Here is a 24399-nt window from a genome sequence, read left to right on the forward strand (position 1 = left end):
ATATGAATGTGACCATCATAAACAGTATTAAACATCCTCACTGATCTCCCTCCCTAGTTTCTAAAGAGGCGTTATGAAGCCTAACGATGACCGTTGCTACATTGGGGATGTTTACTACAGCTACAGCTTATCAAGAAGCAGGCAAAGAGTTGGTGTTGAGGCAGGCAGAATGGATCTTGGTTGCTGGAACGCATCCATCAAGCTCATCTATGGCTTGTCCTTAGGTAGCATATTCCAAAGAATACAAACAACATAAAACCAAGACAACAGTTCAAGGTCAGCGACAGGACGTATCTAAAGTGAAGCCTTACCACAAACAGCTTCTTATTTTGCCTTAGTATGCATAACTCTACGCCTTAATGTATTCAAAGAAACTTTCAGTTATAACTGATATACACTTTTTAATTTTCATCAATTAACCACACTTCATTTCGTCGTTGAAATATTTATTCGGTAATCACACATCGTACATTGTTCCATTGTTCTAATATCATAGGCCTTATATGTACATAAAGAAAACATTGCGTTTAACTGGTTTGATCTTGGGAATGCAGGTGTTAACCAACCGGTAACGACCGCATTAGTAACAGGAGGTCCTGAATTACGGATTGCACCTGAACGCTTCACTCGCCGGTGCAGCTGGATAGTTTCAGTTACCTCAGAGAAAACAGTGCCACTGCCAACAATGAGATAGCAGCAGATTGACACACAGATCGCTCGGATTAGAATGATTAACAGACGATGGTAACAGGATTTACGCGGAACCAGGATCGAGTTTAAATAAAGTGCACTGTTGTGTGAGCAAAGTAATTCAACCTTTCAACTTTAAAAAAAAAAAAAAAAAAAGAAGAACTCCGTATTCCACGTCGGCCCTGAATGTCGAAACTACCAGGAAATGCAGGTGTGTCGGTACTCGGGGACAAGTCGCTGGAGTTTTACCGGGACCCGGTGAGCTTCTGCCGGCAGAGGATCGAGAAACACCACAGCAGAGTGTTTCAGTGCCGTCTGCTGAACAGACCGACCGCCTTCATCTGCTCAGTGCAAGGGATGAGAGAGCTATTGTGTGGTAGGCTCTGTTTTATGTACGTGAATGCACCTTACTCTTAATATGAAGCTGAAGGAATAATGTTTCAAACTACAACAAAAAAAAGTCACAAGGTCATTAATATATTATTGGGATGAAATATTAATTGTTAAGCCTCCTTTAAGGTTGAGGCTACTTATTGAAACTTGATGATATTGCAAGGTGTATCACTGCAGAGATATAGACTTTTAAAAGGAAATGTCTCTATGAAAAGTCCCGTTAGTTTAAATTGACCTTTTTCCCCCTCTGCCTCAAGACAATGAGTCAGAAGGGAACAAAAAAAGAAATGTTCCACTGCATGGAGTAAAATCATCCCTAGGATTAGTCTGATCTGTCATGGGAGAGACTCGTGATGTTGCTGCAAAGAGGAGGAGGAGGGTTGTAAGATGTTTTTTATTTAATTATTAGTCGTTAATAGTTTGTTACACTAGTTTGCTCGTGTATTAACACTTTTAAAATTGAACAACCTTAGGATACTTTTATTATTGTCCTGAGTCTTGACTGCAAACCTAAAAATGTAAAATATTGAAAGTTATTGGAAATTTCAGATCACAGTAAAAAACCTAAAGACGAGTTCACCATGACGTCACGATGAAAAATGTCATAAACATGGTTTGTTCCCTTTCTTTTCAGTCAACAGAATATGCCAAATTCATCAGGGCTTTAGTCGTCCTTTTATTTGTAGTAGTAACTGTGAATTAGGAGAAAAAAAATCAATTTATGTTAAACATATTAATGGGAACTTATAAGCATTACTATATTATGGAATTTTGTCACCTTGAAACTGTACACTGCTGCTACACTCACTGAAAGGAGATCATCCTCAGTGTCTCTCCCCTCACGCTGCTTTAGCGCTTTGTTTGTTTGAACGCACATACGAGTGTATTCATATGTGTGCTTATTAAACATCTTGTGTTTCAGAGAAGTCAAACTTGTTTCTGAAGGATCCAACGGACTTGATGACCAACATGTATGGTGACACTATTGTCACCACTAATGGTAAACACACACACACACACACTCGCACAATAACACCACAAATAGTACAAACCAAAGCTTCACAAATAGCTTGTAGATATTCAGCTATGAAAGCATTGGAGTAACAACTAATCCAATTCACAATACGCGTCCGACGAATCAGTGGGAGCAACTTGGATTAAGTGCCACATCAAGACATATAGCTGCAGGAGCAGGGGATCGAACCCCTGACCTTCCGGTTAAGAAACGGTCCGGCTCTACCAACTGAGCCACAGCTGCCACAGCTCCTGCAGCCACAAGACCCTTTACCAAAGGTTGCTCTATGAATGGAATTAGTTTATACTGATGGACACTTTACATAGCAGCGTCAGCCATCAGTGTGTGAATGGCTGTGATTGGGTAGGTGTGACCGGCATTGTAAAAGTGTTCTGAGTAGTCAGAAGACTAGAAAAGCGATATACAAGCCCAAGTCCATTATCCATTCCTGAGACTCTGATTCTTCTTCAATAGCTCAGTGTTCAGTTTTAGACTCTTTTCACAATTTTTGGAACATTTATTGGCCAAAAAAAGACGAGTTCGATAAATAATTGGTGGATTCATCTGTGACAAACATACAGTATTTGTTTGGTGCAAGCAGTATTGACCTTGTTCTTTCCCCAGAACTTGTGAGCTTCTGCATTGCATCATTTTGTAATCTGGACTTTTATTTAAAGTGAAAGTGTCTTCATTATGAGCCAAAGAAAGTTAACCATGCTCATTATGATCTACGAGGGAATGTCATAAGAACTGGGGGAAGAGAAAAAACGTTTATATCGGGGGTTATTGGTAAATTATCTCTTTAACACTTGCTTTGCTAAATCCCCCTTTGATGTGCATGAACTACTCAGGGACAAACATATAAGGCTGTGGCTCAAGCACGTTTGAAAAGTACCCAAACATGAATGCAATTCATTCTTGTGGTCACATTTAATGGGGTCACATGATTTGTTGGTTTTTAGGTTAAGTTTAACGTTTTGAGATACATTCATAAAAAACAGACATCCTACCAAATGATTGATAATAGTAGTTAGAAAACTAAATAGAGGTATCCTTGTTCTTTTCTTCTATTTTTATTGACAGAGAACAACTTAGGGATGAATTTAAGTTGAAAAGAAGATGCTCACATGATGTGTTGTGTTTTAACCTGATCAAAACACTGCAATAACATTAGTTGCCAGAACCTGGCAGCTTACATTACCAAAGTATTCTAATTTGCATGCTTTGAGACTGAAGTTCTGAATAGCCTGAGAGGAGCGTCTTTATTTCAATAGGGCTGTAATGGCTTACACAGTTGAGCTGTTCTCTGCCATCATCGTCACACGGCATTTCAGGCCCATCCTCGCATGCAACTGATACAGCAGATGTGGTTTCGTAAAACTATCCAACCAGACCAGAAGGGGCGAATACGGTTATGTTCGAGCCAGAAAAAGGAAAAATGGGCAGGGCAACAAAAGGTGTAAAGAGATACAACCGTCTCTAATTTCTGCTGTTCAAGGAACACAAATCATTTCAATACTGCTGTCCTAGGCACAGTTACTTCTATGTGCGTTGGACAAAGAAACTAATACCACATTATTTTCAAGATAATATATATAAGCGTATACACACACACACATACACAGAAGATTTAAATAAATCAAACCCTACACTTATTAAGTTAAGATGCTGACTAACAAGCTTTGCTTAACTATGATTCTACGAGTATGAACAATTAATAGTCTGAGTAAGCTGTTTGTTTTAGGGGAGGAGGCATGTCTACTCCGTCTGTCTCTCACAAGTCTGTTCACTGGAAGCTGTTTGGAATCATCCACTGATTACATCGATAGGTAGGTAAACAAATGTTATTCAAATCATCATTGTGTATTTGTAACCTGGAGAGTCACATGAGCTGTGTCTTATCTTTCTCTAGCTGTGTGTTTTAGTCCCGCTTGATGATCATGATGGTGACACAAATGTAAAGTTTTTGTAAAGAGTTTATTCATTAATTGATACTTTGTAACAGAAAATAAATCCAATTGAAAACAGCATCTCTGTGGAGACTTTTGGTCATGACAAAGCAAAATGTATGTCTGATATATTGAATATTATCTTAGCAAAAACTGATAACCTGTCTGTCTGTCCAAATAATTGAACATCAAATGAATGTTGTAAATGTTAATTAGAACCCGACCGATTAATCGGCCAGCCTGTAATATCGGCCATTATAAGCAAATCCAGTGGCTCATTTAATCGCAGATATGTGCCAATATTATTCGATTTATTCACCAGTCAAATAGCATTTAATCTGAGTATCAATGTTTAATACTAGCAGTCTTTCTGGCTGTCACCAGCAGAGTGTTCTACATTGATTATTACGAGCATTATCACCATCCAGGTTATCAAGCGGTGACGCACCTACATGCGCAGATACTTTCCAGCTGAGGGACCATTTTGTCTTCGTTAAAGTGTATATCTTTTCCACAAGCTTGAGAAATGCATTTAAGGGATCAACACAAAAAAAAGATGTGTATATCTAAAACTATCTATCTATCTCTACAGAGAAAGATATCGACCCTAATGTTAGTCTTACAAAATGCTCTGACTGCATCGTTTTAAAAAAAATGTCATCTTGTTCAGGATTTACAGGACGTGTGTGTTTTTTTTTTGTGTTTCCCTGCCTCTTTCTCTCTGCAGTGTAAGTGACCGCTGTCTGAAGGATCTTTCTAACAGGTAACAATTCATATAAAGCACTCAAAGTGTATTTTTTAAGCAAATGTTCTTTGTATAGGTATTCTGCAGCGCAGGCTATGAAACTTAAACATGAAAGACATTTTAATAAACTCTTACAGCAGGGACACACAAAAAAAAAAAAAAAGATGGAGAGTAGGGTTCATCTAAATGTGTGTGTATACAAAAAGAAAAAACTCACACAGCAGCCACAAAACAGATTTGTGAAGAGGCAACAATGCAGGAGAAATGATGACCATCTCAATCAAGGCTCCTTTTTTTAATGCTTTTAAAAATGTGTGTTTCAAGTTTTCAGCTCCTTTGTACCCACAGTTATATATAGTTTAATATGAATTATATATTCAAATGTAATTATGCAATTGTTTACGGATTTCATTGTGTTGTGTGTGTGTGTGTGTGTGTGTGTGTGTGTGTGTGTGTGTGTGTGTGTGTGTGTGTGTGTGTGTGTGTGTGTGTGTGTGTGTGTGTGTGTGTGTGTGTGTGTGTGTGTGTGTGTGTGTGTGTAGTGGCGAGCCAGTGTGTGCGTACTCTGCCTTTAAGCGTCTGGGGACAGAGTTGGTGTTGGGCCTTTTCTTGAACGTTCGAGCAGAAGAGCAGCCTGAACTCTACCAGGAAATCGCGCAACTCTGCACCCAACACTGGCATGGTAAGGAGACACAGAGTTCAGTGAATGCAGACAAATCATGATCATTTCTACTGACTTCTGAACTTCCTTAGCTGCCGACTGTCTGTGATTGGAAGTAAAAAATGAAACGCTTTAACAAGGGGTTCATGTAAATGAGTCGAAGGAATCTTTCTCTCTCTTTGAGGCGCATTGAGTAAGTCAAACCGCATTGCAAAATCTCCCGCTTCCCCATTATACTGGAGTTCGAAAGCTATTTTCTTTTTTGCGTTGTTTCTTCTTTGCATGTTCGGTGAACGCCTCCTCCTCTCTCCCCTGCAGGGCTGATCTCTGCTCCGGTGAACGTGAAGGTTCCTCTGTGGTCGTCAGGTTTCTCCACCGCTCTTGATGCTAGAGACAAACTGATGGACATCATCAAAGACAAACTGGAAAATGACAAACATGGGTAAGGCTCTGCACACACTCCAAGACACAAACACACACACTAGCACATACACACATCCTGGCTCAAGTTGACTTTCAGGTCACATGTAGACTCTAACACCCCCTCTAACACTCACTTCCCTTAACACATTAAGGGAAACAACTTTCTTCATGATGTAGAAACCACTCCAAAAGTACAATATATTCAAAAGGTACAAATTAATGATTAGAACTTAACATATTATAGTATATAGCGCCATGATGCCTAGAAGTTTAGTCATATTTCATTGAAGTTATCACACAAAGTGTTAGTGAGGTTCTGGAAGTATTTCAAAATTGCAAATGTGTCTCCATAAACTACCTTTATTTTTTAGTGTAGGGATCTTCAATAGTCAGGATCATGGCATAAACTCTTTGTCTTGATGATGGAAGAAAACACAAAGGCTGCTAGCCAATAACTCATTTTGTCTTTTTCAAATTTGACCTGTCCACCTAATGCAAATGCAAGTTGAAAATCGCTTAATAGGCAGTTGGCACATTGGCTAAATGACGGATACTTTCTCTTCTAATAAACCTTTTGGGTGAGTTCAGAGGTTTTGAAATACCTTTATTTTTAAACTTGATCGAAGTGACATTACAATCTGACAACTGGGCTGGATCACGCTTTTTAGGTGATCATATGCATGTAGCACTTCCCTGTGTGCCATAAATCAGAGTTTAGTAGAGGCTGGTGATCTCTGGTTATGGGATTATTGGTTTATTATAATAAGTCTATGGATATGTCGTGAGCTGTTAAAAGCGACATCTTAATCTGAGACGTGATGTCTCCTCTCTGCCTTGCTCACTTCTCTACAGTTTTGTGGGCTCTCTTGCTTCTTTGCCGCTGCCTGACTCCAGCTCCGCCTCCCAGCATCTCCTGCTGTTCATCTCAGCTCTGATCCCCAAAGCTCTGTCCTCGCTGCTCACATCCTTTACACTGGCACTCAGTGGAAACGAACAGGTATAACAATCTAAATACATTTCTTCAAGGCGCAGAAAATAAAATCAGATAGATTGAAAATTGTGTGAGATCTTAAATTGGCTTTTGAATGAATTGATTAAATAGTACCTGGATGGTTGAAAATGAATGCATGCTCTAAGACTTTGTTTAAACATAACAACCAGACTATCACTACCACATTGATTATCTTCAAATGTCCAGCCTTGGTTGAAGGTCACCTTGAGACTTGTCAGTTTATCTACATTTTTCAGCTGCTGGTACTCACTGTACTCTTAGACCAATGCGTAAACCTTAGCTTGAAGCTGGTAATCCAGTACTTGATGTTAAAAGAAAGTTAATTTGAGTATTTTTTTACTGAGTACAATTAGGCCTCTGTAGAAACAAATACGTGTGATGAGTTTCTTTGCAAAGCATTTTCTACTTCATTTGAAATATACAACTGTATTTCCCAATGTTCATGTGAAGATGCGCCAGCAAGCCCTGGAAGAGCCTGATTTCCTGCACAGAGTACTGCTGGAGGTTCAGAGACTTTGGCCTCCTTTCATTGGTGGACGCAGACTAGCTGATCAGGTAAGACGGTTCACCTGACGACTTCTCTGCATCATATGGATTTTTCCTGTCATCATTAGTGGTGTCCAGTATTTCTCATCCTGTGTTCAGAATTTGAGAGATTGAGTGTCACTTTGAGGAGTTTAATTTAAGCCAGTATGCTAACCATTTTAAGCACATGGTAGTAACCGTTGATCAGAATATAAAAAACAATCCGTGCAAAAGCAGAATAAGCTACTTGCTATCTGTATGCACATTTATTACTTAAATGTTTAATACAGTTTTTTAATGAACACAGGCTTACAACTAAGAATTTTAAATTGTTCATTTTAGGGATAGTTAATTTCCTCTTTGGAAACCTTTTGGTAACAGCCTCTGTTTGCCATTTCTCACATTTTCTGTCCCCTTGTAAAGATTTGTGATAGTTATTATTGTACTTGAATGTATTTTTTATATTCCTGTTGTCTTCAGAAAATGACACGCCTGTACTTTATTCTCTGTTGTGTTTGCACTTCTGTCCTCTAGATGGCGACATATTACTTTAACAGAAAGTATCTTCCGCTCTGACGTCATATTTTGTTGTGCCCATTGCAGAGTTAGTACAAAGAATCCTGTGTGTTGGACAAGAAACATGAACACCATACTGAATATAATATAAACCCTGCACTAAATCCCAGTGTTGGCAATCTTAAAAATGTCGAGCCTTCGTTGAAGGTCACCTTGAGACTTGTCAGTTTATCTAAAGTTTTCAGCTGCTGGTGACAGGTGGCTGAAACAAGCTCTTTTTTTCAGAGACCTTTAGGATTGAATACATTATCAGTGTGCTCGTGTGTGAGGCACAAAAAACTGCAGTTACTTTGCAGCACCATCACATTGATTGCTACATTGCGTGCCAACAGAGCTCTGACTGTCATTATTGGAGCGGCATGTGTTTTTTAATGTCAGCATGAGCTGTAAATCGTCATTACACTATTACAATGACAGTAAACCTTTGTTAATTGTAAACTGTTCCATGTTGATGACCCTGATGAATGCCACAAGCCGAAACGCATCGGCCTAATTTGTTGATAAAGTTGATCTTCATACTGGTGTTGCTGGAGCATTTTGACCTCTTCAAACTGTCCCATGCAGCCGTCATTTTGGCCTACTTTGTTAACTAGTAGTGACGTGTTATCTATGAAGTTTTGTACGACTATGACCTCTATCTGTATCCATTACAGCATCTTCTATTCCGCAAGCCGACTGTATTTGTTATAACATTGATTTTCATTCATTAAAATGATTGCTTTCTGCTTTGACATCAGCACAGTCAGCCAATAGAAATCCCTCTTTTCTCGATGCACCGTCTCTGGATTGGCTGCTAGCTTACAGTTGCTCCGCCTCGTCCCGCTCACCGACTGTCGTTGACCATTGAGGCCTCATCAAACAGCCTTATGCAACAGGCCAATCAGAGGCATTGATCCATCTCTGTGATTGATTGGCTCCGCTTCCCCTCCGGAAGGATGTGAGTGAAGGGGGGGGGGGGGGGGGGGTCAGTGTGGGGAGTGATGTGTGCTGGTGACACTGAGGCCGAGTGGAAAGTCATTTGTCACTTCTAGGAAGTGCAACAGTTCACACTGAGTCATGGCCTCAGTGGGACACGGATTGGTGAGATGTGGGTTTTAGACAATTTTAGGGAAGAAATAACTCTGTGATAAGGTGCCTTGTATTTTTTTTGAAGGCATAAATACAAAGTAGGATACAATGACAGAAAAAAAGGATTTGATCTGATCATTTGTACTTAAAAGTCCTGAAGCTTACGTACAAGGCAGCTTCTTTGCAGACTGCTTAAAGTTAATAAGTGATGTATTGGCCACTTTGAAATGTCAATGAAGCATTCTGACTGTGACAATATTAAAACAAACAGAACAACACAGATGTACTCTGAAGTCTTATGAAATATTATTTTAAAGACAGATGTTACAATGTAGCTTAACATTAAATACAAATGTACTTCCCCATCAAGACATAGTACACTGTTTTCAGAAATCTGTGGGAGGCCGTGGCTCAATGGGCAACATACTGAACCCTGAGTTGTTCCTGAGCAGCATATCCAGCAGTGTGAACATTCTCCTCAGAATAGTGAAATAGAAGTAAGGATACTGTGCATGTAAACACCTATGCAGGTTTCTATTTTGGCATAGAACACATTGACTGAGGTTATGAGATATAAAGACACATCTACAACAGATGATCAGAAACCTGGTTTTGTGTAATGATGATGTAAACAGGGATTTACATGTTCCATACAAACAGCATGGCCAAAATGAGATAACAAGCAATATGAAGCCCAGAAACACAAACAGGCAAGTCACTGAAAACGACTCCAACCCTGATATAGTCCTAATGTTTTGAAATTGAATAATTAAGCAAGAACACAACCAAAAAGAGTGAAAGTTGCTCTTCCCACTTGCAAATCTTTTGTAAGACCATAAAAAAAAAAAAACTAATAAAAACAAGAGCGAAGGGGAAGTCCTGGATCTGTAGAGAAACAAGTTAATGAGATGTTCGTGTGTGCAGGATGGTGCATAATAAAGATAGACGGTATTAGTATTCACAATCAGGTGGAAAAAGGCGAAGCTCCATCCAGGTGGAACTAAGATATGGAACGGTTTGAGTGTGTTTTTGTGTGGAGAGGTGGAGAGCAAGAGTGAGAGAGAGTGAACTCAGCGAGGGCATCTGTCTGTGAGAACAGAGCGAGAGAGAAAGAAAGAGGAGATTTGTAAAAGATTTTCCACTCCAGCAGAGAGAGAAAAATGACTAAGAGGGAAGAGGAAAGAGAAACAGTGATCATGTTCTGTTGCAGTCCATTAGTGCAGCTACTAATGGATGGGGTGAAAAGATGAATTTAAAGGGCAACAATCAAGAATGAGGTCTTTTTTTTGCCCCAAGGTGGCTCCTTTCAACAGAGCTTAATACCAGCTCCGGAAATTTGGTTGGAAATGCAATTTTACTTTGAGGCAAACATTTAGGTTAAAGAGGTCACTCAGCATGTTAATAGCATGTTGTTGCATTTACATCACTGCTGTCTTACCATCTCGTTTCATATCATGGCTGTCTATGATGAAACTGCTTGTATATTTAAAGCAGGACTTGCCATTGAATGACGTTTGAAAATCAGTGGTAAGAACTCAGACCCCAGTGAAAGCTGCATTCATTCCACAGGGTGAAGAAATAGTCTTGGTGACACTTCTACAGCCTGTTTACCCAAGCGTTGATGTTAATTTAGTAAGAAGAAACTACAAGATAGTTTAACTTAAACCATGCAGGGTCACTGATATTTCATACTGGTGTCGTTAAGCCCCCAATCATATTTGTCGGATAGCAATCAATAAATGGAAAGCACAGAGTGGGAGTGGTTGGAGAGTTTCAGGAAAAGTGAAGAATACCGTCACAAAAATGATCATGGTTAGCACTTTCGACTGTACTGTACAGGTAAAGGTAAGTATATGTCACTTGATATTTAAATAAATCTCCTAATGTTGCCATGTCCTTCACTTTCTGTGTGTAGGATGCCACCCTCGCAGGGTTTCTGGTCCCAAAGAATCACGGTGTCATCTATGTCAGCCACTCTGTCCACCGAGACCCTGAGGTCTTCCATGAGCCAGACAGCTTCCTTCCAGAGAGATGGAGTGGACGGTGAGAATCTTTGATTTGTTCGTCTTTTAGTGCTGGTTTAACTTAGTGTCTGGAGGAGCCCCCCCCCCCCCCCAGGCTACAGTGCTCGAATCATCAGCTGCAGGTTTAGGTGGAAAAAAATCAAAAAAGAAATATGCCACTATAGTCTTCAAAGATAAAACATAGACTTTCTAGCTCTATGCTAACAAAAATTTAATCATGAGTTTCAAAAAGGTTGATTTATCATTGGTTTCAGTTTGTGTGTTTTTTTTATCATTTATGGGACACAGCAAGTCAAAAATCATTGCAGAAACCTCAACTCATATGATTTGGTTTCTCTCCTTATTTGAAGAAGTAGAAGAAGAGTGGAATGTATTTTTTTCTGTTTGGTTTTGAATACAAAATTGTGTCATTGTTGGTCAGAGCTTCTGGTTTGGAGTGTGGTCAGCGGCTGTGGTACAATCGTACAATGCCTGATAGGCTGAAAATAAAGGATAACAGACCGGTAAAGCCTCAGGTTAAGAAGTCCTCTTTATGTTTGCAAACATCATTCCAAATCTTTTGCCAATCACAATTGTGCTTTTTTTAAATGAAGAAAAATTAAATGTGTAAATTGTGTTTAGATTATTATTAATTCCATAAAAAGCAGAGTAAATAATTTGTCAATTGGAGAAAAACTTTTGAAAGTAAATCTGTATGGAAAAATCGAGTTGTTATTGCTCCATGTACATTGGCCCATGATGTTACCATAGTAACCAATGCAGATCAATTAACACTGCCTGAGTACGCAACCTGACTTGATCACTGTCACATCTAAGGGCTTACAGTCAGACAGGAATAAAAAAAATCTGGATTTTGAAGCAAAATCAAGATGCACAAAGAAACAGTTGAAGAATGCCTTCCTTAGCGTCTCTCGCTCTCTAGCTACATGTAGCTACGTACTGATGGAGAAACATGACCTGACTCTCACCTAATTCACTCTTTCCATCAACCGCTTTTCTATTCATGCACTTCCTCCATTCACGCATTTATTCTCATTCATGCTTGATCATTCAGACGACACAGCAGATAGAGGGGAAAAAAAATCTATGAATGTATGTATGTTGGAAGCTGCTGCTATGGAAACCAGTCACCTGACACTGTCTTTACCAATAGGGATTCCCTTTGTGTGTGTGTGTGTGTGTGTGTGTGTGTGTGCGTGTGTGTGTGTGTGCGTGCGTGCGTGCGTGCATGCGTGCGTGCGTGCGCGTGTGTGTGTGTGTGTGTGTGTGTGTGTGTGTGTGTGTGTGTGTGTGTGTGTGTGTGTGTGTGTGTGTGTGTGTGTGTGCGTGTGTGTGCGTGTGTGTGTGTACTTGTGTACTTGTGTGCGTGTGTGCAGGGTGGGGGAGAAAAAAGCCCTGAGGAAAGGGATGGGATACCGAAAATGAGTCAGAGAAGATCCTATCCTTCACACGTGTCTGAACAAAAAAGTGTGAATCCTCTAAAATAACATGTTCCCTTTTTATTCAAGCGGTTAAAAATAATTCCTCATTAAAATAAACCCTTTCAGTGGAGATGAATCAAATCAACAGATGCACATAAAGCACACAGCCACATCAGTTAAGGCAATTTCACAGTCAGGATTATTTCCTTTTTTTTTTTTTTTTTTTTTTGTGGCTACCTTGATCACGATCATGATAATCACGTGAGATTTGGTGAAGAGAGAGTGAAAACACATTTTCAAGGTCAAAAAAAAAAGACCTTGACAGTATTTCTAAATACATTTCGGTGTCTTGGTATAGTTAAGATGTAGGATTTACTGTGCATGCCAGATCTTTATGTTTCTAACTTTCATGCAGTAAAATAACAGATTTTTGTGCAAGGAATGAAAATAGATTTTTTTTTCTTCTCTCTTTTAGGGAATAGATTCGGTCAACCATAAATTAACTGAAGATAACATGTTGTACAATTTCCCCTACGAAGCAAAAAGGACAAAAGATGTTCTGGATTTTCAAAGTATTTACAAAAAAAAAGATAAATAAATAAATATAAATAAATTACTCTTTAAGCCATTAAAGATTAAAGATGATGATCTGCTTTGACCCAAAACATTGTTAACCTACTGATGGATGTCATTTAAAAAATTTAATGAAATTGATAGAAAGGTAGCTGTTGCCATGGTAACTGGGTACCTCATACCCATTTTTTTGCCAATGGGGATTCCCTATGTGCTTTGTGAGTGTGTGTGTGTGTGTGTGTGTGTGTGTGTGTGTGTGTGTGTGTGTGTGTGTGTGTGTGTGTGTGTGTGTGTGTGAGTGTGTGTGTGTGTGTGTGTGTGTGTGTGCTTCCTGATCTGCAGGATGGGATGGGGTTAAGAATGAGTCATGATGTATTTTTTTTTGAGAAAATAATATGATATAAAATGTATCAAAAACGCTTTAAAAAACGCATTAAAAAATAAATAAGAGATGATGACATCATGGAGGAAACTTTCATTTGCTGAAACTTCCACAATGAAACCTTTAAGAAATACATTTTGAAAAAAAAACAGGAAGTGATCTAAATGCTTATTCTTATTTATAAGAATGATCTACAACATAATGACATTGATGATTGGACATGGTGACGGACTCTTTCTCTGGTTTTATCCCATTTACATCACTTTGCTGCATTTAATCATTATCTGCACCAAAGATGAATAATTACAAAAATACCTACTGAATTTAATAAATAGTTAGTTTGTTAGTTTGAGATTCATGTCTCCTTAAGTAGCCAATCAGCTTGAGGTTGAGAGGTAACTGAAGTTGTAGTTGTTTCTATATTTGTGAATGCTAGATATTAGTCTTAACTGCTGCTGAAATTAGTGAGTCTCCCTCTGGAGGAATAAATTAGGCATCTTTCTGTTTGTTTGTTTGTTTGTTTGTTTGTGTGTGCGTTTGCTGTATCAGTCCACTTATCTTCCGGTCTGTTTTTCTTTTCTTCCTACCTGCTTCTCTCTGCTCCTCCATCTGTCAGTCTACCTGGAGATTATTTCCCTGTCAGCGTTGATAGCTGCCTAGCTCCTCTCTGTGCCACCTGGCTCTTTAAAGTAATGACTGCAGTGCTGTTACATAACAAGCCCACCTACGATAACTACAGTTTCAACACATCGTGTGTGTGTGTGTGTGTGTGTGTGTGTGTGTGTGTGTGTGTGTGTGTGTGTGTGTGTGTGTGTGTGTGTGTGTGTGTGTGTGTGTGTGTGTGTGTGTGTGTGTGTGTGTGTGTGTGTGTGTGTGTGTGTGTGTGTGTGTGTTATATGCTGTATCATCAACGTGACTGTTTATGTGTGTTTGTTTTTCCAGTTGGAAGCTAATAGCATTGCCTCCCTCCCCAGGCTCCGGCTGTAGATGAATGAATCGGAAATGCTACCTAACACAGATACAAATCTGAGCTACTGCAGTGGGCTGAGTTGTTAGTTCCAGATATATCTGAGAATACGTTTTCTTTAAATCCAAAAGATTTTAATACATTTTTTTTTTTTTTTTTTTACAGATATTCAGTGTTAGAATTCTTAACCCACATACATTAATTGAACCATATACATATTAGTGAGCCTTACAATCACACTGAATAAAGATACAGATAAACTTTATTGATCCCCAACGGCGGACATTTTTTTTGTCACAACAGCTCAAGAAACAGGAATATAATTATCAAAAATAACAAGAAGTTAAAAATCAAACGTATGTACATCAGTTAAATAAAGGGAGAAAAATACAATAATAGAATAATATAAGGAATTGGCCCTAATTTCACTTGTGTTTAGTTTTTGCTCTAACCATTCAGGAGAATGTCATTAACAGTTCCCAAAAAATCTTGTTTTGAGCATTTTTTAGCAGGAAAAATACTGAAATTTGATGAACTGTCCGTACTTAAAGTTTAAGTAAAACAAATGTGCTGCTTAGATCTAAACATACAGTAGTTGTTGCTAGATTGTTCCGACAGAATCACTGTGATATTTTTAGAAAGTTGAACTTTTTCAGTCTGTTCCCTTAAAAAAAAAAAAAAAAAAGCCCATTCATCAAAATTATTGTTAAATAAATAAATAAACAATGAATTAAGAGAATTAATATATATATATATATATATATATATATATATATATATATATATATATATATATATATATTAATTGTTTCAGTCATGGAGTATTCATCTTCATTATAGAAGAATGAAGGTGGAAACACAAGGAAAACTTAAGCAGTAGATTTTATTTCTGTTTTTTTCCCATCTCTTCAACATATCTAATCAAACTTTATACTGGACTGGACTATGTACGATTTTACTTCTCTGTGTCTCAGAGTGCATCACACACACTACACATTTAAGTGTTACAGGACGGGCCCAATAGAACATTAAACCATTAGACAGAAGCTGCAAAGAACAAGTTACATTCTCCCTTCTCCCACACACACACACACACACACACACACACACACACACACACACACACACACACACAAAGCCTCTAACACACTGGACTCAGACTACACACAGAGCTAATGCTTCCTGTTTGCCTTTAATCAGAGCTCAGGTTTCAGGAACACAGGATACATTAGTGGTGAGAGGGGAAAGATGGCCCACATGAGTAGGCTGCTGAAAACCAGCAGCTCTTCATTTAAGGTATATTTTTGGAGGCATTACATTAAAAACGTGTTACACATGTGGCAGAGAGTTCAAAAGACACGTCACATCACATTTGACTCTGCTGGCACACATTACTGCTTCTTACTGTAACAGGTTTGTGTTTTTCTTTTTGTCATGTTTTAACCGTCTAGCTTTATTGAAGTATCGGCATTTCGCCCCCATGTTAGCTTAGAGTCATTTATGAAAGTGACAATTAATTGAATCTTGAATCAATTTTTGACTCTAAATCCAGTCCCAGTTGTGTTGTGGTCATTGTCATTCATGCTACCCAGAGTCAAAAGACAAGTTTTTTTATTTCATGCCAGGTCCTGAGCAACAAGCAAGGAATAGGTATAAAAAAATAATTTTGCACGAGTTGTTTGCTTTTTTTTTTGTTCTGTCAGATACATCAACGCTCCCCACAGTGCCAGATTTGAGCACTTCTGCATCATTTTTAATCTGAAATATGAACCATCATTTGGATCCTGTCATTGGTTGAGAGACGTCTGCCCATCATTTCATCATTATGATGTCACATCTGATGACCATTCTGTGAATAACAGTGACTTCTTTGACAGCTTTTGTTTTTTGAGGAGCACAAACAGAGGCATGAAGTGGTCATTATTCTGCTGAGAAGTGGACGTTGAATGGGATGTAAATCAGTCCTGAAGAACAACACTGGCTTCAGCACTCTGATTTGTTCACATTCATTGGTTAAATATGAAGTTACACACATACTGAAATGGGATTTTGTACCTTTCCAGAAAAGCATATCTACACATGTTTATATATAAAATACATTTAGAATAAAAAATTAGAAACAACTCTAAAAGTATAATAAAAGTAAAAACAGTGGAGTAGAATTTAAAGGTTGCATAATGATATTATACATTATCATTTAAGATGTGTGGTATATACTGCCTACCTTGTTGTGCAACGTACATTGTTGTTGTGTAAGTGGTGTTCTTAAATTGTGCCAGTGCAACCTAAAGTGAAAAGCGTCGGTTTATGGGTTGTAAACAAATGTATGTATGTATGTATGAACTAGTGTTTCCCTTTTCTCTTTTCAAATACTGATATCAGCGTATCTGATTTCTTTGCAGATATTTTGTGTTTGTGTGTATTTGTGTAGTAACCATGATACTCTCTGTCTGTGCAGGAATGCAGGTCAAGAGCACTTGCTGTGTTCCTTCGGTAATGGGCCAAGAGGCTGCATTGGAACTAAACTTACCGATGTCTTCCTGAAGGTGACTCCCTTTCTTTGCTCATTTCACTGCCATGCACAAACACAGGTGCCACAATCTCATTCGTGCCACTGCTCTTCTTGTCTGTAAGATTGTGACATTTTTGAGCAAAGGAGGAAAAGGATAACTGAAGGTGTTTCTTTTTTTTTTTTTGACTCTCTTGTTCAGTGGGAGCGATCTTGAACCACAGAAACAGACATGAAGGAGGGTTTATAATGCTGAGAAATGTGTGGTTCTCCAGCCTCAGCTTTGCATTTTTCATTTCAGTGTCTGTGTCACAGGGTTAGGAGGGGGTCTACTGGACTCAGCAAAAGGCTGCTGAAAAATGTACTGCCAATCAACCAATGTGTTAAATCTCCTTCAGGGGGGAGACGAGGATCCAACAGCACTGATTAAGAATAACACAAGCTCACACATTAGTATATGTCATAAGTAATCTAATCTTTAATCAGTAATTCTGTGATAAAATCCACATTGTATGAGGTTTAGTCTTAAAGCTTTTACCCCAAAAACACAGCCATTCAAGAATGGGATGATAATTAAGGAGGATAGGCTTCTTGGAAAGCCCTTAATCACAATTAGGACCTTCAATGTACTACTATTGATATGGATGAACTTTATATGACTTATAAATCAAGAACAAAATAAGGAAGATTTGAAGATTTTGCAGCCTTATATCAAGAGAGGGAGCATAAGAGGCTGTGAACCATCACCCAGCCACTCAGTAAGCAGCGCTTGTCGGTATGATGAAATGCTTGGCTGTGTGTTTGTGTGTGCTTAATAGAGTAAGGGATCACATAGAGAGACCAGGCACAGACTGTTCTGTTTGAACCACCTGTCAGTCCCCACGGCACCTCTCACCATAGCCACCTTTTCCTATATACTCCAGAGACAAGCAGACAAACACTCACACATGCAAACATGACCCTTGGGAGCCCAGAACAAGGCAGGTGATGTTACAGGTGTTGCCACAGGAAGGGGATAGATGTATTTCCCATGTGAGGACGTTCCCTCCAAGAACAGCTGTACAATATGTGCCATGTGAGCCTTGACACAGGAGAGTTAGGGGGTAGCACCAACCTCAAAACAAACACTGTGAGCTAGTGGATTTCAAAGGAGACTTATGCAACTGGCTTGTAAGGATCCCTGCTTATTTTTATTTCTCAAAGACAACTCTCCTGAATGACCAATATAGAAAACATCTACTGAATTAAATCACAATATTTCCTTACTATATCATCAGTTTGGCTATGTTTCCTTTAACTTCCCTAAAATCAAATATGTGTGATATACTAGCATCCAGGTACACAAAGAATGTGCTGGGGTGGGGGGGGCTAACTTCCAGCTGGCTAATGAAAGCTGCCAGTTCTTTTGGAGTATGTGGTGTTACCCTAGTGTATCATAGTTTTTTGAACCAGTCGTTTCATGACTTCATTCATTGCCGTGTCAGCTGCTTATCGTTGCTGTTTCCCAATGAACATGGCCAGAGAGAGCAGGGGGAAGGAAGCAGAAGCAGATTGCACTTGTCAGCCAATGAGAGGCTTATCTCAGCAGTTCACATCCGTTGAGTCAGACTGTTAACCAACTCTGGAAGTGCGTTATTTCACCTACGCTGATGGTTACGCTTAAAGAGAAGCCATCTGTATGATCTGGACTAGAAAAAGTTGCACAAGCACGGAAACATAATATGGATGCGGGTGTTTCAGCAAAGTAACCAAAATGGAACAGAGAGATGACTTCATCTTACACACACACACGCACGCGCACACACACACACACACACACACACACACACACACACACACACACACACAGAGACTCCCATGAGTCATTGTTAATGCCTGATTGAATAGAGCTCAGGTGAAATGTCCAAAGTGGTTGAACGATCTGCTCTCCTCATCGTTCAGCAGGACGATCCTACCTCAGTGTTTAGAACCAGATTACTAAACATAACCAGTGCCATGGAGACAGAAAAAATGGTTTTATTCTATTGCTCTTCAAATGGTGTAATCAACTTCCCTATATGCAAACACACATTGGAAAGTTTATTCTTACTTTGAAGTTCCTGTAGAAAAATAGAAAATATATATTTGTTACAGCTGAAAAGACTGTTATTAACCGTAACACCAAATTCCAGAGATGAAAAAAACAGCTAAGTACTGTTTACAAAATTAAGTTTAAAAAACACCAACAATTAAGCAGTCTGGGATACTGTGGGTGTGTCCTTTGAATGTGCCAAAATCACGCCCACTTGAATGGCACTACAGGAACAGTAGAGCCCCTCTTCATGTACCGAAGTCAAAGCCAGTGATTATAAATGTCATGGCGATGGCTATAGACATCGCAGCATGTATTAATCATGTAAAACTGGTTATTAAGAGGAATAGGGGAATTTCTACAAGAGAGAGGGCTACCCCAGAGATAACCAGCCTCCAAAAAACCAAAGGGACCAAAAAGTGTACTGACTTTTCAAACAGACTGGTATCAGAGAATAAGGTGGATTTCATTTTTCATTCTTTTCACATGTATACTGTTACATTTCTTCTTAAATATACAGTTAGGGTGTTTAGAGACCAATATCTGATTTTTCTTTACAGAGACTGTTATATAAATCTATAGGCATCCATGAATTCATTATTTAAAAGAAAGATCAGTCAGGTCGTCATCAAGATACATAACATAGACCTTCTTAATATTATCTCTTTATCAGCACCCAACAAACACATAATAAAACACATATTTTTAGGTTAAATGCCATTATAAAAAGAAACATATTTCAGCAGGCAGATTGGTGATAAGTGGCTTTGACAAAAAATAACAGAAGCCAAACAGTATTAAATATATTGTGACACCACACCAAGTTTGAGTGTAAATAAATACATTAGTGCTTTAGTGTTAAAAAAATTAATCAGAAGGATGAAATGTGCAAAATCAGACAAATGTTCACGATGGAAATTTAAGAACATTTTCAACATGCAAACATGAAAATCTACTATGAATAATAAAAAATAATAAAAAAAAATACTAATAATAGATCCAATTAGATTATGAGGTTACGTCTATAAATGTGTGGCATGGGCAAAGAAAAGAGTCTGTCAGCACCAGGTTTCCCTGAGCCTTTGTGATGAGGTCATCCGCAGTCAGGATTAATTTTTAATTTCACTTTCACTGACGCAGCTGGTCACCTGTCTCCTAATCACTGTGGTCTGTATTATTTCAGAAACATGATGTCATCCATAGCAATGAGGTCAACTCTGATCCTCTGCTAGTGCATGTTTCCCTGTCCCTCAGTGAAGAAGCACTGGGTCAGTTGCGATAGTTGCACCCTTGTAAAGAAGCGCTGACGACTGAGTGTCGCACCCTTGCCGCCCCTAAAATCAGATTTACAGTAGTTCACAATACTGCATAGGCTGACACTCTTCTTTTGTTGTAACCTGACCTCTTATGTCTGATTTGCTCTTAGCAGACTGGCCACTTGCATATACCACCAAACACATGCACACACTCACATGAGGGCGTGACCAGAGTAAAAAAGTAGACCACAGGGATCTAGGTCAGAGATGTGACTCATCGCCTCCTTGCTTCATGCTTCCCCTTTTTTCCTTCCTCCCACCCCCACCATCATCATCCTTCCTCCATTCCCTCTCTTTTTTGCTCCCCTCCTACATAGTGTTCATTCATCCTGCCCCTCCCCCTCTATCAGGAAAATCTCCATTCAGAAAGTGGAGGTGGGCGGGGCAACTAGCTGTTACTAGTTGATTTGATTGGTCGGGTCTGTGGCGAGAGTGTCAGCCAATGGAGAACGCTGGATATGATATCACAAGCCATGTTGCTCTGGGTGCATTTAGTGTGTAAAATAAAATTGAAACAGGCACACCTTAAAGATAAACAGACCTAAGCTTGTGATATTAACAGATGACATTTAGAAATATTAGAATTGTGCTCAGCTCTTACTGAGCTCTTCTCCATGTGCAGGAGCACAGTTATGAACTGTTTATTATTTCGGTCTTTTCTGCACACACCACATGGACTCAATGTTCCATTTTGACAGGGTAGCTAAAAAGGTGTTGCGTTGCATTTCTGTTTTCAAATCTGGCTGTAGCTTAACAAATTGGACTCTTATTCAGCACCCCACTCTGCCAAGTGCACTTTAGAAGAACATTTAGATTTAGCATATTAAGAAGTAATCACTGACAAACAACCTTTTAACTCTAAACAAAGTCTGTCATGCAGAGAGAGTGTTGCAAAAAAGTTACATGTTCAGAAAACAATGTTTCTTCTTTCCTACCGCCAGGAAGCGTGTATGTATTTGTTAAAGCACTACGACTGGTGTTTGGATCCTCCATCACAGGACCTGGAGTACAAATGGCTGCCTGTGTCTCGGCCCGCCAACACCCCCACCATCTCCTTCACCCGACTGGATCCGACCAGATCTGACAGGAGCAAAACCAGCTAAGGATGCACAGTATGCTTAGTGATGCACCTGCTGATAAGTTAGAGAAAAAAATAACAACATATGTGAACTAAAAACTGTAGCTGAAGGCCTGGTGCCTGTCTAGAATTTGAAGGGGAGAAAAAAAAAACCCCAGATAAAATATGGAGACACACAGAGGGAAGCCAGCACTGTGAGGTTTCCCCCCGCTGTGTTTAATACAGTAATCGTCCTGGGGAAAGCCGAGGAGCGCGCTGCTTTCAGTCTGCGTGTTCCTCTGACAGATACTCTGCAGCTTTGCTTGATAAATCTGCAACAGAAGTAAAAGAAATAAATAAATGACTCATTCCTCTATTGTTAAATCAGTCGTTTCTTGGCTGCATTTCGTGGTCTCTTTGAATGAGTCATTTATTTCACTTCAAAAAGATTAATCATCAAAACTCGTTGTCTTAATGATCCTGTCATCTGTCGTTGCTTTGATCATGAATTTAGATTTACTTTGATTTTGCCTTTTTTATGGTCGTGTTTGATTGTGAACTGGGTTTGAAATCACCTCCAACAAGGCAGCTTCTATGAGGTAGAATTGCATCTTTGTCCCAACACTGCAGTATCAATATTAAAACCTTGTACATCCCACCAATACACACACACACACACACACACACACACACACACACACACACACACACACACACACACACACACACACACACACACACACACACAGAGGTAAACCCTCAGATTTCATCACTTAATGCCAACCTGTCTTCCCTCCCCCCTCCACCTCCTAGCAACCACAACTGCTTAGCAACTGTTCATCATACTGACACTGACTCACTTTCCTTTGGTATGCAAGTCTCACACACACACAAACTCACACACACACACACACACACACACACACACACACACACACACACACACACATGAAGATGGTAATTACTGAAATGATAAACACACCACGGGATCACATGATAGTGTTGCCATCGGGCTTTTCAGAGCATGCGCCAAAATTTGAAATAACCTTCCTGACCTGAATAATTTTGAGCGTCATGAATCATAAACTAATCTTGTTCTGTGTCTTCAGCATTGATTTATTTTATTTTATTTTAAACTCCTTATTTATTATTAAGTTTACAAAACATGTGTTCTTTGTCTTTTTTGTGTCTTTGCTTTTAGCACATATTTACGTGCTTCATTTATCAAATGTCTTTTTTTAATGTTGAGTTTGGCCTTAGTGTTTTTACCAGTGTCTTATTTCCTTGTCATTTTAGTCAAATAAACGTTTATCATGCTGTCTTACTACAAATGTTGCCTGTGCACTACATTTTAGTGAAAATAATTGAATAACATTTAGATTCACACTAGTTGCCTTTGTTTACAGCTGGAGCACTTTGAATGCTAGTGACTCCTATCTAATAGTGTCTAAAAAATACTAGGAGATCATTGAATGATTCAAGGACAAAGAAAATAAAGAAAATAACTGATACCTTATTTTGCAGCATTTTTCTTTCATATTACAATGAGCGAACAAACAGTTTCACTGCCCACATTTCCTGTGTAGCACATATTCCTCAGAGGCTAAAATAAAACACTTTCTTTGTATTAGAAGAGAGAAAAGAACTTGAATTCAAATACATAACAAATACTTATATTTAGTACATTTGGTAATACCCAGTATAAGTACATAAAAAAGCCATTATCAGGATAGTTCTTGTTAAGGTGCACCATATTGAATTACAGAAATGAACATGCATCAGAACATTATCATTCTGTGAATGAAGCATGGCGTGTTAACATGTAGAAAATGTGAACAATGCTGTCTGCATAATCGCCCGTAGGAATGTGTCTCAGAAAGATGCTTTTGTGCTGCTCAACAAACCGACTGTGTCTTACTACCGTCTCACAAACACACACACACAACTATTCTCCTTCAATACAAAACTGAATTAAGATGCAGATGTGCATTTTTCTCCCTTAGTCATTTGATGTCTCACTTTCTCCCTCACACACACACACACACACACACATGCAGACATACATCACAGACTGTGGCAGAAAATGGGGTTCTTGTGAACAGTGTGGTACAGTATGACTCACTGCTCACTCTGCACTTGTCACTTACAGTGAAGCCTCTAATGTTTAATTTATTTGTGCTCTTTCCAAGTCAGTTGATTTTGAGAGCTTAGATAGCTCTTTTAATTGCTGTAGACTAAAAGAGTACTGGCAGACTAAATGGTTAAAGAACCACACTATGCTGGTTCATTATTTACAAATCTAATGGTCAAAATGTTTCTACTTGTGGTGTTAAATGCAACATACAGAGGACTGAAACATTTGTTTTATGTAGGGAACAAACAAACAATGTCAGCTGATACTGTCATGGTATTGTGGTTAAATGCAGGGAGATTGTTCAAATACCAAAATGCGCTTCTTTGCTTTCTTGCCAATAGGGATCAATATCATGCCATATAGAATATTTAAATATGAATCTACATCCAATGACACATTAGCTTAGCTTAGCCTAAAAACTGTAGATGGTGGAAAACAGCTGGGCTTGACCTGTAATAAGGTAACACAATCTGCTTTAAAGCATTTTGATTGGCACATATTTTTTACATGTTCAATCCATATAAAACTGACATGCAATGCCAACAACAAGAAGTAACTTCCTGTCAGTCTCTGCAGGTCACTTGGTTGTGTCCACCATTGTGTAGCTCCCATTAAAACTGTTAATTAACATTATTGGACATCATTGGATTGATACTTCAACTGGTGAGGGCCTGCTACTGTACATTTGGAAAGATATGGAAATAACTGGACTGTGACACATTGCCCGCAGCAGAGAATTATCCACCAACTCCGCTCGTACATCACCAAATGAAAAAGATCAGCATTTCATGTGGAATAATTGTTGCATTCAAGGCTGAACCAGCTGCCTGTGTGCCTGGTTGTGCTCTACTCCTTCACATTCTGAAACATAATTGAATCAGCTGACTG

The 24399-nt window shown here is 38.9% G+C and overlaps 1 protein-coding gene across 2 annotated transcripts; it reads left to right on the forward strand.

Annotated features, from left to right (window-relative positions):
* Window positions 1-609: 609 nt before the first annotated feature.
* Window positions 610-22893, forward strand: LOC109986370 (putative cytochrome P450 120). Of its 2 annotated transcripts, none has more exons than XM_020637000.3 (11): window positions 610-1066; window positions 2006-2083; window positions 3843-3927; window positions 4775-4810; window positions 5335-5474; window positions 5772-5895; window positions 6729-6873; window positions 7339-7443; window positions 10973-11100; window positions 16883-16970; window positions 21262-22893. In XM_020637000.3, the coding sequence occupies exons 1-11, from the start codon at window positions 877-879 to the stop codon at window positions 21421-21423; spliced, it is 1281 nt and encodes a 426-aa protein (XP_020492656.1). In that variant the 5' UTR covers window positions 610-876; the 3' UTR covers window positions 21424-22893. The 2 variants fall into 2 exon arrangements, with proteins under 2 accessions (XP_020492656.1, XP_020492658.1); XM_020637002.3 differs by having other exon boundaries at window positions 949-1082.
* The last annotated feature ends 1506 nt before the right edge of the window (window positions 22894-24399 follow it).

The sequence above is a fragment of the Labrus bergylta genome, chromosome 17 (genome assembly GCF_963930695.1).
Source record: "Labrus bergylta chromosome 17, fLabBer1.1, whole genome shotgun sequence".
Classification (NCBI taxonomy): Eukaryota; Metazoa; Chordata; class Actinopteri; order Labriformes; family Labridae; genus Labrus; species Labrus bergylta.

Coding starts and splice junctions, on each gene's coding strand:
- LOC109986370 (XM_020637000.3), top strand. CDS start 877: ATGTCGAAACTACCAGGAAATGCAGGTGTGTCGGTACTCGGGGACAAG. Junction 4,811..5,334: donor CTGAAGGATCTTTCTAACAG/GTAACAATTCAT, acceptor GTGTGTGTGTAG/TGGCGAGCCAGTGTGTGCGT. Junction 6,874..7,338: donor CACTCAGTGGAAACGAACAG/GTATAACAATCT, acceptor GTTCATGTGAAG/ATGCGCCAGCAAGCCCTGGA.